Raw genomic sequence first — 17,515 nt, 5'->3', positions numbered from 1 at the left:
GAACACAGCACTCACTGTCACCCGGTCCCCAGAGAGAAGCCGCCTCCCACGCGGAGACAGACAGCCGAGACACGGGCCTCAGAAAAGTTGTCATCGGAGAAGAAACTCAAAGTCAGGGTACATACTTAGGACACTCATTAACAGACGCAAATACGCTGGATGTTCAATACCCTAAAGCAGTTTTCCTAGCAGCTTTCTATTTCCAAACCGAGCGTTTAACGGTCTGAAGAGACGAGGCTGCAGGCCACAAGGTGAACTAAGACATTGCGCAGAAACAGCTTCAAATGAAATTATATTTAAGTTTATTCAACAGAAGATACATAGGCGGCTACCAAAGAATTTAAAGAGCCGACATTTCACATACAAAACTGTAGTTTCACATGGTTGAAGGATTTGTCTTTTTTCCCTTAAGGGAAGAGAAAATATGTATTGACCAATTCAAGGTACACCATGAGATAATCAGTTATTCATAAGAGAAAGTCAATGTAGTAAAAATCAGCTTAATTAATGAAGTTTTTGCCACAAGTTTATCATTTAACTGTCAGCTGACTTTACCTGTTTCTCCAACTGGGCAGAGTCCACAGCCTTCAAATAAGAGTGGGCAGAGGTAAATCACAGGCCTGCACCACAGAGCATCCTGTGTTGTCAGGCCTCGCAGACCTCTGTCTGCCTCCTTCTCCCGGCCCCGCCCGCCCCTACCACCACTTCTCAAAGCAGATGTGCTCGCTGGGGACACGGCTGCTCTCCAGCTCCTTGGAGAAAAAATCTGTCATGGGAGGTGGACCACAAATGTAGAACAAGGTCTCTCTCGAAATGTGATCTCTTATCTCCTTCTCCGTTATTCTTCCTTCTGCCGAAAACACAGAATAAACACCAAGTTAAGCCAGATGTATCTGCACTGAAAGGAGGAAGGACCGACCACAACTCGGCAACAGAGTTTATTTTAAATAACCAGGCCCAGAGGTTGCGCCGCGAGTCATCCACGCGCTGGCTCCTGCGGGCGTCCGGGCCGGACCCCAGCTGAGAGCATGTCTCCAGGCTTCCTGAAGCCACAGCGAGCAACGCGGGCAGCTGGTCACCACACACTCTCCAGACAGGGCCAGGCAGCGTGCTGGTCTTTGGGATAGATTCAAAACTGCCTTCAGCAAAGTAACTAAACTGCTTTGTGAGAAATCCTTCCAGGAGGGGAAACCACGAGAAATTTAAATGACTATTAATGGCAAATGGAACTGATTCAGTCAAAGCCAGAGGATAAATTCTCTGTATGCATATTACAGCAATGATGCAAAGGTCCCCTAAAAAATGCAGAAAATAAAATTTTAATATAGGCAGCAGGAGATCTGTATATAATAGTGAACCCAACTAATCTCTCCTTCTGTTTCTATGATGAATCATCTCTCAATCCCCCAGGTAGTGACATTCCCAGCCAGCAACTCGCAACAATAAAGCATTTACACTCAACCAACTGGTACATCCACACAGTAATGGCATGGAGACAGTCAAAATACCTTTTAGGAGACTCACCCGTGATGTATGGTCTGAGGTCTGCAGTGATTTGTGTAGTCTGTTTTGTAACATGCAAACTGCATGCAATCTTCTCAGGAAATTCATTAACTAGATCGAGGATATTTTTCTGGAATGTCAAACATATTTGGTCACACGACAATTTAAAAAAATCAAAACAGATGTGCATCCCCCCGGAGGCCGAAGCTCCACTGCCAATTCTGCACACGTCCGCTGCTCGGCTCTCCAGTTAGAGGCATTGTTTGCAGCCGGGCAGGCCAGAGCAATCTGAGAACGGGGGTGGGGTGCTATTTGCCTTTAATTGAAATCTGAATATGCTAATAAGCATATTACTAACTCTCCAGGAGTTTTTGCTTTTTTCTTTTCTCTCAGGCGTAGGCAATTAAGCAGCAGTTTCACTGACCACAGTTGCGTCTTTTAACTGTTTCTGTTCTTTTGTTCATCCTTGCAGCTGCAAAGCAACCCAGAACGACAGACTTCTGTCAGATGGACTTAGTTCCTGCAGACGCAGCCGATGGGGGCTTCACGGACTGAGCTGGGTCTCACCTACTCCTGGGGCACCCGCGCCCACCCGTAGGCCTCTTGAGCCTCTGGGGAGCCCCAGCGGCAGGCTGAAATTTCTGCTCACCCACCTCCACACTCAAGCCCATCAGGTCTGCCCTCTCCTGTCAGCGCACTGGGAGCCTCCTTGGCGCTAGCTTTTTGAGTAGCTCTGGGCAGGACGGGATGTGCTGGCTAATTCTCACTTGCACAGGGCTTGGCCTTTCAGCCTCTGGTGCGAACTGCTGCAGAGAGCGAAGGGAGAGAAGAAAGGCCGTGCGGCGAGCCTGCGCGCCGTGGTGGAGACGCACCCCGCCCCCTACCTTGAACAGGAGCTCGCCGGTGTCCCTCGCGCTGTAGAACAGTCTGACCGTCCCCATCTCATACCCTCGCCCCGCGCTCGCCCACTCTCTGTGGAGGTCGGCCGCGTGCCGCAGGATGGAAAGCAGGGGGTTAATCCCGACGCCTCCCGCGATCAACACGAGGTTTCTGCAGGCGTCCGCAGGCTGCGGGTCGAAGAAGAACTGCCCCCCGACTCTGACAGCCACCTCGGAGCCCAGGGCGCACTGCGGGGGACAGAGAAGAGCCTTCAGGCCCCTGTGGCGAAGGCCTCGGGCCAAGCACTGGCCGCAGTGAGGCTGCACGCCCGCCCTGGCCGTCTGCACTCGGTCACTGCAGGGCCGCGAACTGACTCCTCTCGCCCTCACCCGGGCCGGCGCGCGTCCACCTTCGCGACGCAGGCGGCACAGCCACGCCGCGGAGACGAGGAGGCCCGCCTCAGGGGCGCTGCCACGTGCCGACTCCCCGTGTGATGAACTAGCTGGCTTGGGCAGAGACCCTGGACCCAGGGGACAGCCTGGAAGCATGAGGTGAGGACCACTCCCACCCCTGCAGACAAAGGGGCTACTCCTGGGTGAGGACACCTAAACCAGGGTGACTGTCAGAGCTGCATGCGCTGGCTCTCCAGGAGGGCCACGCTGCCCCAAGGGGGGCATTCTGGAGGCTGTTACCGTGATCTGAGGGGACCAGCTGGCACTTAGAGGGCAGGGCCCAAGATGCCAGATGTGAACTCAGGGGTGTCCCAAAGCTGGCTCCTACTAAGCAGACAGCTAAACCGGCAGGAGTTCCATGGGCCAGTTTCTGCTGCTAGCTTGATGCCAGCCATCCGAGGGGCATTTACACCACAGGAATCGGCAGATACAGCAAATGAGGACTTTTTAAGTCAGAAAGCCGGTCTGACAGCACATCACGATCTGCAGTGCACACAGGCTTCCCTGCATGATGTCTTTCTGAACAATCCACAGGACGTTCGTGGAGGTGAAACCGGTGCACAAGGATCTGAGATTAGACCCTAACTCATTTTATAAAAAGATCTGAAAGCAGTATTTGCATGGATCTAACGTCACCTGATGGAGAAGGCAATGGCACCCCATTGCAGTACTCTTGCCTGGAAAATCCCATGGGTGGAGGAGCCTGGTAGGCTGTAGTATATGGGGTTGCACAGAGTCAGTCGGACACGACTGAGAGACTTCACTTTCACTTTTCACTTTCCTGCACTGGAAAAAGAAATGGCAACTCCAGTGTTCTTGCCTGGAGAATCCCAGGGACAGGGGAGCCTGGTGGGCTGCCATCTATGGGGTTGCACAGAGTTGGACACGACTGAAGCGACTTAGCAGCAGCAGCAGCAGCAGCGTCACCTGAATCTTCCAGAATGTTACTGCCATGTAGACTGTATGGTATTGCGTCCAGAAGTTTACCAAGCACGTCCATTGTTCTAGGAAACCGCACCCAAGTGTGCAGCGCACATGGTAGTCCTGTTGGCAGGCGACAGCTGTACGTCGCCTACATTTGAAGATGTGTATTCACACGCGGCGATCCTACGCTGAGAAGCAGAAACCTGACCAACTGCCTCATGCTACCTTCTAGTTTAGACGTGCCCCACCTTTCCTGGGCTTCCCTGGTGGCTCAGCTGGTAAAGAATCTGCCTGCAATGTGGGAGACCTGGGTTCAATCCCTGGGTTGGAAAGATCCCCTGGAGAAGGGAAAGGCTGCCCACTCCAGTTTTCTGGCCTGGAGAATTCCATATAGTCCATGGGGTCACAAAGAGTCAGACACGACTGAGTGACTTTCACGTCACTCACCATTTCCATGCTGAAGCACCGTCTGATTATGGATCACTTTCCTTTGCTTCTCCTTTGTATTATAGACAGCATACTAAAAAACAGGTATTACTTTGCCAACAAAGGTATTTCTAGCAGTCATGTATGGATGTGAGAGTTGGACTATAAAGAAAGCTGAGCACTGAAGAATTGATGCTTTTAAACTGTGGTGTTGGAGAAGACTCTTGAGAATCCCTTGGAGCCCCTTGGACTGCAAGATCCAATCAGTCCATCCTACAGGAGATTAGTCCTGGGTGTTCATTGGAAGGACTGATGTTGAAGCTGAAATTCTAACACTTTGGCCACCTGATGCGAACAGCTGACTCATTTGAAAAGACCCTGGTACAGGGAAAGATTGAGGGCAGGAGGAGAAGGGGATGACAGATGGTTGGATGGCATCACAACTCGATGGACATGGGTATGAGTGAACTCCGGGAGTTGGTGATGGACAGGGAGGCCTGGTGTGCTGCGGTTCATGGGGTTGCAAAGAGTTGGACATGACTGAGCGACTGAACTGATGATTTTTTTTTTAATGTATTTGAATACATGAACTCTGAATTTCATTTCGGAAATGGAAGGGGGCACTGGATCCGGCAGTGTTGAGAACCCCTAGTTTGGAGAAAAACACATTAATCTAGGGGTCAGAAGGCTGAAACTTATTCAGAGCCCCTAGGAATCAGCTCGGAGAAGGCAATGGCAAGCCACTCCAGTACTCTTGCCTAGAAAATCCCATGGATGGAGGAGCCTGGTAGGCTGCAGTCCATGGAGTCGCTAAGGGTCGGACACGACTGAGCGACTTCACTTTCACTTTTCACTTTCACACATTGGAGAAGGAAATGGCAACCCACTCCAGTGTTCTTGCCTGGAGAATCCCAGGGAAGGGGTAGCCTGGTGGGCTTCCGTCTATGGGGTCACAAAGAGTCGGACACGACTGAAGTGACTTAGCAGCAGCAGCAGCAGGAATCAGCAAGCCCGTGCGCTCCTCAAAGCCTCTGCTGCCACACCTGGAAAATGGGCTCCCACCCCCGTCCTGTTCACTGCCCCCAGGGTGCAGCAGGCATCACACGACCCTGTGCGGAGGCCCCTGGCAGCAAGTGCCACGTGGAGGGTGTTCTGGTCATGTGGCTCTGACAGGAGAAGAGACACAGAGGCGCCTGCTTCCTTCTCTCCTGTCACCAACAGAGTCAAGAAACTTCTGTTAGGAGCATTCCTGATCAAATCAACTGAGTGGACTTCCCCCTAAGGATTCTGAAGGCCGACGCTGAGCACTCACCCAGCACCCTGCCCAAAAAGTATGCGGCAAGTACTTTCTGATATGAATTTAATTTGGGGCTCTATCACTCAGAGTTAAAATTTAGGGAAAAAAAAATCTAAGAAAAAATGAAAATCATTTAGTCAAGAGCTGCTAAATGAATGGAAATCCTCCCTGATTGGGGGTTGGGGGTGGGGGTGGTAACTGAACTTAACTATTCTTAACTATTTTAAATGTATAGGAGATTTTTACATGAAGGATGGTAAGTGAGTTTTCATTTTTGACAGAAGAAATTAGCAGCAAGGGCACATTCCATTCCGTTCCGTTCCGTTGCTCAGTTGTGTCCGACTCTATGCGACCCGGTGGACTGTAGCCTACCAAGCTTCTCCATCCATGGGGTTCTCCAGGCAAGAATACTGGAGTGGGTTACCGTTTCCTTCTCCAGGGGATCTTCCCGACCCAGGGATAGAACCCGGGTCTCCCTCATTGGAGGCAGACGCTTTAACCTCTGAGCCACCAGGGAAGCCCAATAGGAATAACTAAAATCTAGGAACTGCGACACTGGCTACCACGTGCTTTTAAAATGCTCCTTCCTTACAAGTCTCGAAAACAGAAATCTGCAGAGGCTCGACCTAATGAGGACGGTGGAGTTAATCCCTGTCTAAGCCCCCTCCCCTTCTTGCTCGCCTATATATTTCTCTCTTCATCTGTAAGAATCGAAGAGGAAAAGACGCTAAGAAACGGGAAAGAAGACATCGTATCCAATGGTCACATTCAGCGTGCTCAGTGATGACAACAAGCACAGCCTTTAGGTTATTGTTTTTAGAAACCAGAGTATTTTCAACAATAAAGTTAGCAAGAAAATATGCCCCAGGGAAAGATAATACTCAAGAAGCCTGTCGTCTCCTTAGTGACAAGATGATCTTCAGGAGATCTATCTCCTAATTTGCTAGCATCTGGAATGAATCAAAAGCCATCTTTGTCTTTTGTTGATCAATAAAAACCGCCAGGACAGCAGGAACACGAGACTTAGAAGTACTGTAGAGTATAAAATGCAAGCGCGTAAAGGGACATTACCTCCAATTACACGGCAATGTATCTAATTTGGGTATAGATTTTCTACTTGTGAAATAAACAACTTTTTCACAGCAACTGGAGCCCAGCACACAATAGCTATCTAGAACCCTTTACCCTGCCAGGAGCTTGAGCCAAAGTAGATAAAATAAAGGAAGACGTTTATGGCACTTTATTCCACGTCCCAGCAGAGCAGCCTGCTGCCACCCAGACACTCACGTGCCTCTATTGTCCACTCTAATAGCTTAATAAAGACAAACCCTCAGGAGGAAAGCAGCCACGTGAGAATGGTTCCAAGAAAAACCTGACTTCATGAAGGCTGCCTGCAACTCCCACCGGGCAGAGTGGAGCGGGCACTACAATTAGGATGTGCGTTCAAGCAATGCCACTTGGAGATTTTCTGCAGCCTCTCAGAATAAGTTCCTTCACTTAAACGTCAATGAGCCATGAAACCAAGCAGGGAGCTATGGACCAGGTCCAGGTCACGTGGGTGGCTGACGGCTGGAGGGGGCGTGTGGCACTATGGGCCAGGGTGGCTGAGCTCCTCTCGGGGCACAGGGCGCCCCTGCCGATCCTGCCCCCAGGGCGTGTGTTGCCCTCAGGGCATGTGTTAACAGCTCAGGATACATCCTGGAGATAGCAATAGGGGGAAATCCACAGAGAATCTAAAAAGGAATGAGGTAGCCGAGGCCACACCAAATGAATGACACAGAAGGTCGCAGGGTAAAAATGTGACAAGACACACTTACAATGGAAACGCTAAGGCAAGCAGCTGGAAATGTGTCTAAACTGACACAATGTGCCGTGTAAAACCTAAGAATATACTTTTTTATGCTGCTATAGGTTTAGAAATCGCTTAGTTTTTAAAATTATCTTCCAGTACCAGTTTTTTCTTTCTGTTCCACAGTTCGATGAATTTTAACACAAACACAGAAGTGCAACTACCACCAAAGCCCACTCTGCGGCCCCTTTCTGCTCCCGCCCTTCCCCGCTCTACCCCACCGAGCACTGGGCCGTCTCTATCGCTGTATGCCTGTCTTCCAGACTGTAGCCTAAATGAGACCGGCTTCCTTCACGCAACACAGTGCCCCTGAGAGTCACCTACGTTGCTGTGTGTGTCAGCGGTTGATCTGTACTCACTGCTGAATAGCAAATACAGGCAGACCTAGGTAAACGCAGATTTGGTTCCAGACCACTGCCATAAAGTGCTGAAATCAAGAGTGCTTGCTTGTGCATGTTCAGTCACGTCGGACTCTTTGCGACCCCATGGACTGTAGGCCACCAGGCTCCCTGTCCATGGAATTTATTTTCCCAGCAAGAATGCTGGAGTGGGTTACCATTCCCTCCTCCTGACTCAGGGATCAAACCTGTGCTTCCTGCACTGGCAGCCAGGCTCTCTATCACTGGGCCACGTGGTAGGTCACAGCTGTCGTCCGGTTTCCCAGTGAGTATAAAAGTGATGCTCACACTATGCTTTAGTCTTTTAAGTGTGCAATAGCATTATGTCTTAAAAAAATGTACATATCTTAATGTAAAAGTACTTTATACTATTAATACAAAGCTACAGCAATCAAAACAGTTTTGTACTGGCATAGACAGATAGACCAAAGGAAAAAGTCAGTAAGCCCAGAAATAAATCCACACACTTATGGCCAATTAATCAATGACAAAGGAGGCAAAAATACACAGTGGAGGAAAGACAGTCTCTTGACTAAAGTGGTGCTGGGAAAACTGGACAGCTGTATGGAAAAAGAATGAAATAAGAACATTCTCTAACACTGCACAGAAAAATAAAACCTCAAAATTGATTAAATACCTAAATGTTAAGACTAGATACTATAAAATTAGAGGAAAATATAGGCTACCATTTGACAGAAATCGCAGGAATATTTTCTTGGATCTATCTCTGAGAGTAATGGAAATAAAAAACAAAAATAAAAAAATAGGACCTAATTAAACTTAAAAGCTTTCCTTTGAATAGCAAAGGAAAACATAAACAAAAAGACTACAGGAGAACATCTGCAAATGCTGCTACCAACAAGGGTTTAATTTCCAAAATAAACAAACAGCTCATACAGCTTACTATAAAAAAGGAAAAAAAAATTAAAACACGGGCAGAAGCCCTAAACAGACATTTCTCCAAAGAAGACATACAAATGGCCAAAAGGCACATGAAAAGATGCTCCATATCACTAATTATTGGAGAAATGCAAATCAAAAAACTACAATGAGGAACCACCTCACCTCACTCCAGTAGGAATGACCATCGTCATAAAGTCTACGGATAAGAAACACTAACGAGGGTGCTGGTGGGAATATAAACTGATACAGCCACTATGGAAAACTGTACGGAAGCTCCTTAACAAACCAAGAGCAGAGCTACCATATGATCCTGCGATCCCACTCCTGGGCACATCGAGAGAAAACTCTAATTTGAAAAGATACATGCACCCCTGTGTTCACAGCAGCAGTATTCACAACAGACAAGACAGAGGAACAACCTAAGTGTCCATCATCAGATGAATGGGTAAAGAAAGGCAGTGCACAAGTGCAACGGGCTACTAAAGTGAAGTTGCTCAGTCGTGTCCGACTCTGTGACCCCGTGGACTGTAGCCCACCAGGCTCCTCCATCCGTGGCATTCTCCAGGCAGGAGTACTGGAGTGGGTTACCGTTTCCTTCTCCAGGGATCTTCCCAACCCAGGGATTGAACCCGGGTCTCCCGCTTTAACCTCTGAGCCACCACTGCTCATACATAAAAAAGAATGAAATAATGCCATTTGAAGCTACATGGATGGACTTGGAGATTGTCATATTAAGAAAAGTAAGTCAGAGAAAGACAAATATGATATATCACATATGAAATCTAAAAGATGATACAAAAAATGTATTTATAAAACAGAAACAGACTCACAGACATACGAAACAAACTTATGGTTACCAAAGGGGAAAGCAGGGGGAGAGACAGACAGGAGTCTGGGATTAACACACATGCACCACCATAATGAAGACAGTAAACAACAAGCACCTGCTCGACAGCACAGGGACCTACATTCGATATCTTACAATAACCAGTAATGGAGAAGAATCTGAAAAAGAACTCACATGCATTTATGAACAGCTGAGTCACTGCTGTGCATCTGAAACTAACACGATATTGTAAATTACGTTAATAAAAAAATTTCTTCATATAAAGAAAAGCTTTATCGCTAAAAAAAAAAATGCTAACAACCATCTAACAGCGCAGCGTTGCCACAAACATTCAGTTATCAGTTCAGTTCAGTCACTCAGTCGTGCCCAACTCTTTGCAACCCCATGAACCGCAGGACGCGAGGCCTCCCTGTCCATCACCAACCCCCGGAGCCCATCCAAATCCATGTGCATCAAGTCGATGGTGCCGTCCGGCCATCTCACCCTCTGTCGTCCCCAAGAACACAGTCCTCTCTACGGCGCAGTGCAGCGAGACACGGTAAACAAGGTGCCCGTGCCTTACCTGAACGCATCCAGTTCCTTCACCCATTCACCTGCGGAGGGACGTTTGGACTGTTTCCAGTTTTTGAGGACTATGAATAGAACCACTACAAACATTCACGTTCAGATTTCTGTATGAACAACTCTTTTGGTTCTCTAGAATGAATATCCAGGAGTCACACTGCTAGGTATTACGGTCAAGTGTATATTGGTTTCATGCGAAACTGCAGAAATATTCTCCAGGGCAGCTGTAGCCCTCGCATTCCTGCTGACACCATAAGCAACGTAAGAGCTCCAGTTGCTCCACGTTGCTGGCATCACTTGTTGTGTTCGTTTAAATCTTAGACGGTCCTAATAGGTCTGCAGACGTATCCCACTAGGTATGGTTTCAACCTGCATTTCCCTAATGATGAATGATGGGGACTGTCATTTCAACTGCTTATTTGTCATCCTTATATCCTTTTTAGCAAAGTGCTCAATCCTTTGTCCATTTAAAAATTAGGTTTGTTTTCTTTTTGCTGCCTTTTGAGTTCTTTATACATTCTGGATATTAGTCCTTTGTTGGATATCTAATTTGCAAACACTTTCTCCTAGGCTGTGGCTTGTTTTTACAACTTTTGTTAATAGTGTATTTTGCAGAAAAAAAAATTTTCAGTTCAGTTCAGTCGCTCAGTTGTGTCCAGCTCTTTGCGACCCCATGAATCGCAGCATGCCAGGCCTCCCTGTCCATCACCAACTCCCGGAGTTCACTCAAACTCACGTCCATCGAGTTGGTGATGCCATCCAGCCATCTCATTCTCTGTCGTCCCCGTCTCCTCCCACCCCCAGTCCCTCCCAGCATCAGAGTCTTTTCCAGTGAGTCAACTCGGTGCATGAGGTGACCAAAGTATTGGAGTTTCAGCTTTAGCATCAGTCCTTCCAATGAACACCCAGGATCGATCTCCTTTAGAATGGACTGGTTGGATCTCCTTGCAGTCCAAGGGACTCTCAAGAGTCTTCTCCAGCACCACAGTTGAAAAGCATCAATTCTTCGGCGCTCAGCTTTCTTCACAGTCCAACTCTCACATCCATACATGACCACTGGAAAAACCATAGCCTTGACTAGACGGACCTTTGTTGGCAAAGTAATGTCTCTGCTTTTTAATATGCTCTCTAGGTTGGTCATAACTTTCCTTCCAAGGAGTAAGCGTCTTTTGATTAAATCCGATATATAAATCTTTCCTTTGTGGATCTTGCTTTCTGTGTCATGTCCAAGAACTATCTGCCTGCCCTGATGTTCAGAATATTTCCTATGTCTTCTAAAACCTTATAGTTTTACATTTTAGACCTTAGACCTACAACAGATTTTAATTTTGAATATGAAGTGTGAGATCTAGGTCAGGGATCTCTGTTTTATTTTTGCATATGGACAGACAACTACTCAGCACTGTTTGTTGAAAAGGTGACTGCTTCTCCATTGTTTCTCTAGCACCTTTGTCAAAGTTCAAAAGGTTGTATGTGTCAGTCTATGTCTGAACGCTTTCATTTGTCCCTTTGATCTGTATGCCTACTCCTTCACCAATACTACACTGTACTGATTATTGTAGCCTTCTTTTAATCTTGAATTTGAGCCATGTGATTCCTCGCACTTCAGGCTTCTTTTTCAAAACTGCTCTTGCCATCCTAGTTCCTTTTCTCTTCCATATAAATTTCAAAATGAGTTTGTCTGTATCTACAATATTTACAAGACAGCACACTCTGTTTTGTGGCCCCATGCGGCTCAGTGATAAAGAACCTCCTGCTAATGCAGGATATCCAGGTTCAGTCCCTGGGTCAGGAATATTCCCTGGAGGAGGAAATGGCAACCTACTCCAGTATTCTTGCCTAGAAAATCCCGTGGACAGGGGAGTCTGGCGGGTGGGCAACAGTCCATGGGGTCGCATAGGGTCAGACAAGATTTAAGGGCTGAGCAGGCACACACCCATTCTCCTTTCTGGTAAAGAGGAGAAGGAGTGCCTGGGATGGGATGGAGATTGTTGGTAAGTAAAAAGGCACACTCTAGAAATGAAGGGGACGACAGTAAAAAAAAAAAAAAAAAAGACAAGGATCAAAAATCAAGACGACAAATTTTTTCTGAGCTCACTCTTTGTTATCAGAATTCTAGTAGGTAGCGAGGAGCAGCATAGGGCTGTGCTGAGTCCCACGGTGAACCATGAGTTATCAGCAGCAAATGTAGACTCCGTCTCAGAATCATGAGTGAAGAGCTTTCCAGGGACTGAAGTAGAGAGGCAGCCGCACCACGGGCTCAGCAGCGCTCAGGTCCGGGCAGGAAAAGTATGTAATCAGAGGCTGTTCCCCACCAAACAATGAGAGGGCGGTAGCCTAGTTCCCTCCATCTAGGGCAGTGAGGACAAAGTAATCTGACTCACAGAATTACCAATGACAAGACACCCAGAGAGCCAATTCTCAAAAACTTACATATAAAGTAAAATGCTTTAATCCTAAAGTAGGATTCAACCGAATACTGTTTGGTGACCCAGAAGGAATTTCCCGACCCCAAGGTATCTTTGCATAATCCTTTAGTGCATCAAAATAACTCTGCCTCTTGGGGACTTCCCTGGTGGTCCCAGGGTTAAGACTCCACCCTTCCACTGAGTAGGGTGCAGGTTCGTTCCCTGGTTGGGAAGCTAGGATCCCACACACCACGTGGCACGGCCAAAAAGTAAAAAATAAACAAACATGCTGCTCCTGTACTCCTTCTGGAATCTGAATTCTGGACAGAAGGGAGCTCTTTGTGAGCGTGTACCCTTTGCACCCAAGCCTAGGTTCCTTAGGTGGATTAAGTGAGCTGAATTTTGTGAGAGACAGAGATCCTAGATCTCCAAGTTTAAACAGAGGTTTGCTCACCTGATTGTGAATCCAGAGAGCAGGAGGGTGGTTTGCATGTTTCACTGCCAGTTCTATCATTCTCTCTTGTTCCAGCAGTCTAGGGCTAGAGCATATTGAGAACCCACCAACCACAGAGACTCCTGGGATAAAAAAATCAACCCTAAAAGGAAAGGCAAATAAATTGACTATCGTTAATGCAATTTTTAAAGTGCAAGGTAAACAAAACTGATAAACTTTTAGCTAGAATGACTAAGAAAAAAGGAGAAAAAAAATTACTAAAATCAAGAATGAAAGATGGGACATTATCACCAACTTCACCAAAACAAATAAACAAAAAGATTATAAAGGAATTCTATGAATAACTGTAAGACAAAAAACTGGCTAACTCAGATGAAATGGATGCATTCCTAGAAAAACACAAACTACCAAACTGGACTCTAGAAGAAACAGTAAATCTGAACAAACCAATAATAAATGGACTGCGTTAGTATAATTAAAAGTTTCCCACAAGGGTAAGTCCAGATGGCAGCAGAGGTGAACTCTGTTAAACATCTGAAGAAGAATTAATGCTTATCTTTCACAAATACTTCCCCCCAAAACAGAAAACAAACACTTTCCACTTCATTCTACCATGTCAGTATTATTCTAATACTAAAGCCAGACAAAGATATCACTAAACTACAGATCAACATCCTTTATGACTACAGATGCAAAATTCTCAGGAATATTGGTTCAACATAAGAAAATCATCAATAAATTAAACCACTTAACACAATAAAGGACAAAATCCATGTGATCATCTCAACAGATGCAAAAATGGCATTTGACAAAATTCAACACCCTTACATAATAAATACACTCAACAAACCAGGAATAAATGGTAATTTCCTCAGCCTGATAAAGACAACTACAAAATATCTAATCATATTTAACCCTGAAAGGCTAAAAATTCCCCACCTAAGAAGAGAAACAAGACAAAGCTGTCTGCTCTGACCAATTCTACTCAACACTGTACCAGACATTCTAGCCAAGGCAATTAAGCAAGAAAATGAAATAAGAGGTATCCAGATTGAAGAGAAAGAAGTTGCAGATGACATAACATTATATATAGAAAATCCTAATGAATTTACTATAAATATATGAGAACTAATAAACAACTTCAAATAAAGTTGCAGAATATAAAATTAATAATAAAAACCAACTGTATTTCTACCTACTAGCAATGAACAATCTAAATGTGAAATTAAGAAAAAGTCCTATTATAATAAAGTAATAAAATAATTGGGAATAAACTTCAGAAAGGAAGTGTAAGACTTGTACACTAAAAACTACATTATTGAAAAAAATCAAAGAGATCTAAATAAACAGAAAGGCTTCTTATATTCATGGACTGGCAGACTTAATACTATTAAGATGGCAATAGTTCCCAAACTGATCTACAGATTTAATACAATACCTATCAAACCCAGCTGGTTTCTTTGATAAACTGATACGAAATTCAAGGAGCCTAGAATCATGAAAATAATCTTTAAAAAGAAGAATAAATGTGGAGGACTCACACCTTCTGATCTCAGACTTGTTTTAAATCACAGTCATGAAGACACTGTGACACTGGTGTCAGGACAGGCTCAGGCAACAATGGCAAAAGACTGAGAATCAAAAAATAAACTTAGTTTTACGGCCAACTGATTTTCAACAAGGCTACCAACACAGTTTAGTGCAAAAGAAGAGTCTTTTCAGCAAGGGGCGATGGCTTTATAATCGTCTATAAAGGAGAAGAGTCCCACACAGCTGAGTCACTGTGCCGCGCGCCAGACACGACGCGGCACAGAGTCAACGACACTGCAGTTAAAAGGCGAGTGCTGGGGCGAGCGAGCCGCAGCTGGAAAGAACAGGCTGCACTGCCACCTCACTCCACAGCCCAACAGTGGCTCTGATTAGACCACAGACCCAAAGGCAAACATTAAAACTATCAACTCAGACCACACAGGAGGAACTCTTCAAGGCCAGGAACTTAGAAACGACACTGAAACACAAAGGTCGAAGAAAAACTGGAGAAACTAGACTGCATAAAATGAAAAAGTGTGTGTCACACACTGATGTGTAGTCCATACCATCAAGACAGTTAAAAGATGACCCTTGGAATGGGAGAAAATATTTTTGAATCATGTATCTAACAAGTAATTTGTATACAGAATATAGTAATAAAAAGAAACTTCAAAAAATGGGCCAAGGAGCAACTAAGCCTGCGTGTCACAACTTTGGGCCTGTGCTCCAGGGCCACAGCTCCTGAGCCCACATACCCTAGTGCCCGCGCTCCACAACAAGAGAAGCCTCAGTGATGAGCCACGCACACACCAAACCTAGGAGCTCCTGCTCCCAAAACTAGGAAGCATGCAGCAACAGAGACCCGGCACAGACAGATAAACAGATAAATAAAACCACAGTCTAAAAGCGGGCAAAAGATGTGAACAAACACTTCTCCAAAGAAGACGCATAAATGGATAATAAGTACATGAAAAAACGCTCAACCTCATTTGTCATTCAGTTCAGTTCCGTTCAGTCGCTCAGTCGTGTCCGACTCTTTGCGACCACATGAATCACAGCACACCAGGCCTCCCTGTCCATCACCAACTCCCGGAGTTCACTCAAACTCATGTCCACAGAGTCGGTGATGCCATCCAGCCATCTCATTCTCGGTCATCCCCTTCTCCTCCCGCTCCCAATCCCTCCCAGCATCAAAGTCTTTTCCAATGAGTCAGCTCTTCGCATGAGGTGGCCTAAGTATTGGAGTTTCAGCTTTAGCATCAGTCCTTCCAATGAACACCCAGGATTGATCTCCTTTAGGATGGACTGGTTGGATCTCCTTGCAGTCCAAGGGACTCTCAAGAGTCTTCTCCAGCACCACAGTTCAAAAGCATCAATTCTTCGGCAATCAGCTTTCTTCACAGTCCAACTCTCACATCCATACATGACCACTGGAAAAACCATAGCCTTGACTAGATGGACCTTTGTTGGCAAAGTAATGTCTCTGCTTATTAATATGCTATCTAGGTTGGTCATAACTTTCCTTCCAAGGAGTAAGCTTCTTTTAATTTCATGGCCGCAGTCACCATCTGCAGTGATTTTGGAGCCCAAAAAAATAAAGTATGATACTATTTCCACTGTTTCCCCATCTATTTCCCATGAAGTGATGGGACTGGATGCCATGATCTTAGTTTTCTTAATGTTGAGCTTTAAGCCAACTTTTTCATTCTCCTCTTTCACTTTCATCAAGAGGCTTTTTAGTTCCTCTTCACTTTCTGCCATAAGGGTGGTGTCATCTGCATACCTAAGGTTATTGATATTTCTCCCAGCAATCTTGATTCCAGCTTGTGCTTCATCCAGCCCAGCATTCCTCATGATGTACTCTGCATATAAGTTAAATGAGCAAGGTGACAATACACAACCTTGACGTACTCCTTTTCCTATGTGGAACCAGTCTGTTGTTCCATGTCCAGTTCTAACTGTTGCTTCCCGACCTGCATACAGGTTTCTCAAGAGGCAGATCAGGTGGTCTGGTATTCCCATCTCTTTCAGAATTTTCCACAGTTTATTGTGATCCACACAGTCAAAGGCTTTGGCATAGTCAATGAAGCAGAAATAGAGGTTTTTCTGGAACTCTCTTGCTTTTCCCATGATCCAGCGAATGCTGGCAATTTGATCTCTGGTTCCTCTGCTTTTCTAAAACCAACTTGAACATCTGGAAGTTCACGGTTTAAGTATTGCTGAAGCCTGGCTTAGAGAATTTTGAGCGTGACTTTACTAGTGTGTGAGATGAGTGCAATTGTGCAGTAGTCTGAGCATTATTTGGCATTGCCTTTCTTTGGGATTGGAATGAAAACTGATCGTTTCCAGTCCTGTGGCCACTGCTGAGTTTTCCAAATTTGCTGGCATATTGAGTGCAGCACTTTCACACAAATCAAAATCACAATGAGCCATTACGTCACACTCACCTGGACAGATGGCGGATCAAAAAGACAATAGCAAGTGTTAGTGAGGATCTGGAGAAACTAGAACCTTTATACATTGCTGATGGCAACGTAACATGGCCTTGTTACTTTAAAGAATAATTTGGCAATGCCTGAAAATGTTAAGATGTGACCAGCAATTCTACTCTGAAGTATATATTAAAGAAAAAAGAAAATATATATCCACTTAAAACATGCACACGAATGTTCATAGCAGCGTTACTGGTAACAGCCTAACAGTTCCAAAACAACCTAAATGCTCACCACCTGGTGAACAGTAAACAAAGGCAGTGCACACACAGGGTGGAATGAAGGAAACGCGCCGCACAGACGGACAACGAGACTGCGCCAAGTGAGAGAGGGGAAGGCGCGCAGTCGCGTCCGACTCTTTGCGACCCCGTGGACTAGGCTGCCAGGCTCCTCTGTCCATGGGGTTTTCCAAGCAAGAGTACTGGAGTGGGTGGCCATTTCCTTCTCCAGGAGATCTTCCCGACCCAGAAATTAATCCAGGTCTCCCGCATTGTGGAAAGACGCTTTACCGTCTGAGCCACCAGGGAAGTCAAGGAAGTGAAAGAAGCTAGTCACAAAAGAAGACCACATACTACAAAATTCCACTGAC

At 45.7% G+C, this 17,515-nt stretch overlaps 1 protein-coding gene across 4 annotated transcripts in view; it reads right to left on the bottom strand.

Moving 5' to 3' along the window:
- Window positions 1-285: 285 nt before the first annotated feature.
- Window positions 286-17,515, bottom strand: part of OXNAD1 (oxidoreductase NAD binding domain containing 1) — a 52,781-nt gene continuing 35,551 nt past the window's right edge. For 3 of the 4 annotated variants that reach the window (XM_055416841.2, XM_088835315.1, XM_055416848.2), the window contains exons 7-10: window positions 12,905-13,046; window positions 2,388-2,630; window positions 1,525-1,633; window positions 286-850 (exon numbers count right to left, since the gene is read on the bottom strand). In XM_055416841.2, the coding sequence (XP_055272816.2) occupies window positions 696-850; window positions 1,525-1,633; window positions 2,388-2,630; window positions 12,905-13,046 (649 nt within the window). In that variant the 3' untranslated portion in view covers window positions 286-695. The remainder of the gene's footprint in view (window positions 851-1,524; window positions 1,634-2,387; window positions 2,631-12,904; window positions 13,047-17,515) is intronic. The other variant, XM_055416853.2, reaches the window with a different exon arrangement.

This window comes from Moschus berezovskii, chromosome 1 (genome assembly GCF_049115385.1).
Source record: "Moschus berezovskii isolate FMDL1 chromosome 1, NW_MosBer_1.0, whole genome shotgun sequence".
In the NCBI taxonomy this organism is placed as follows: Eukaryota; Metazoa; Chordata; class Mammalia; order Artiodactyla; family Moschidae; genus Moschus; species Moschus berezovskii.
The sequence above is the reverse complement of the archived record's forward strand: the minus strand, read 5'-3'. Positions and strand labels throughout refer to the sequence as shown.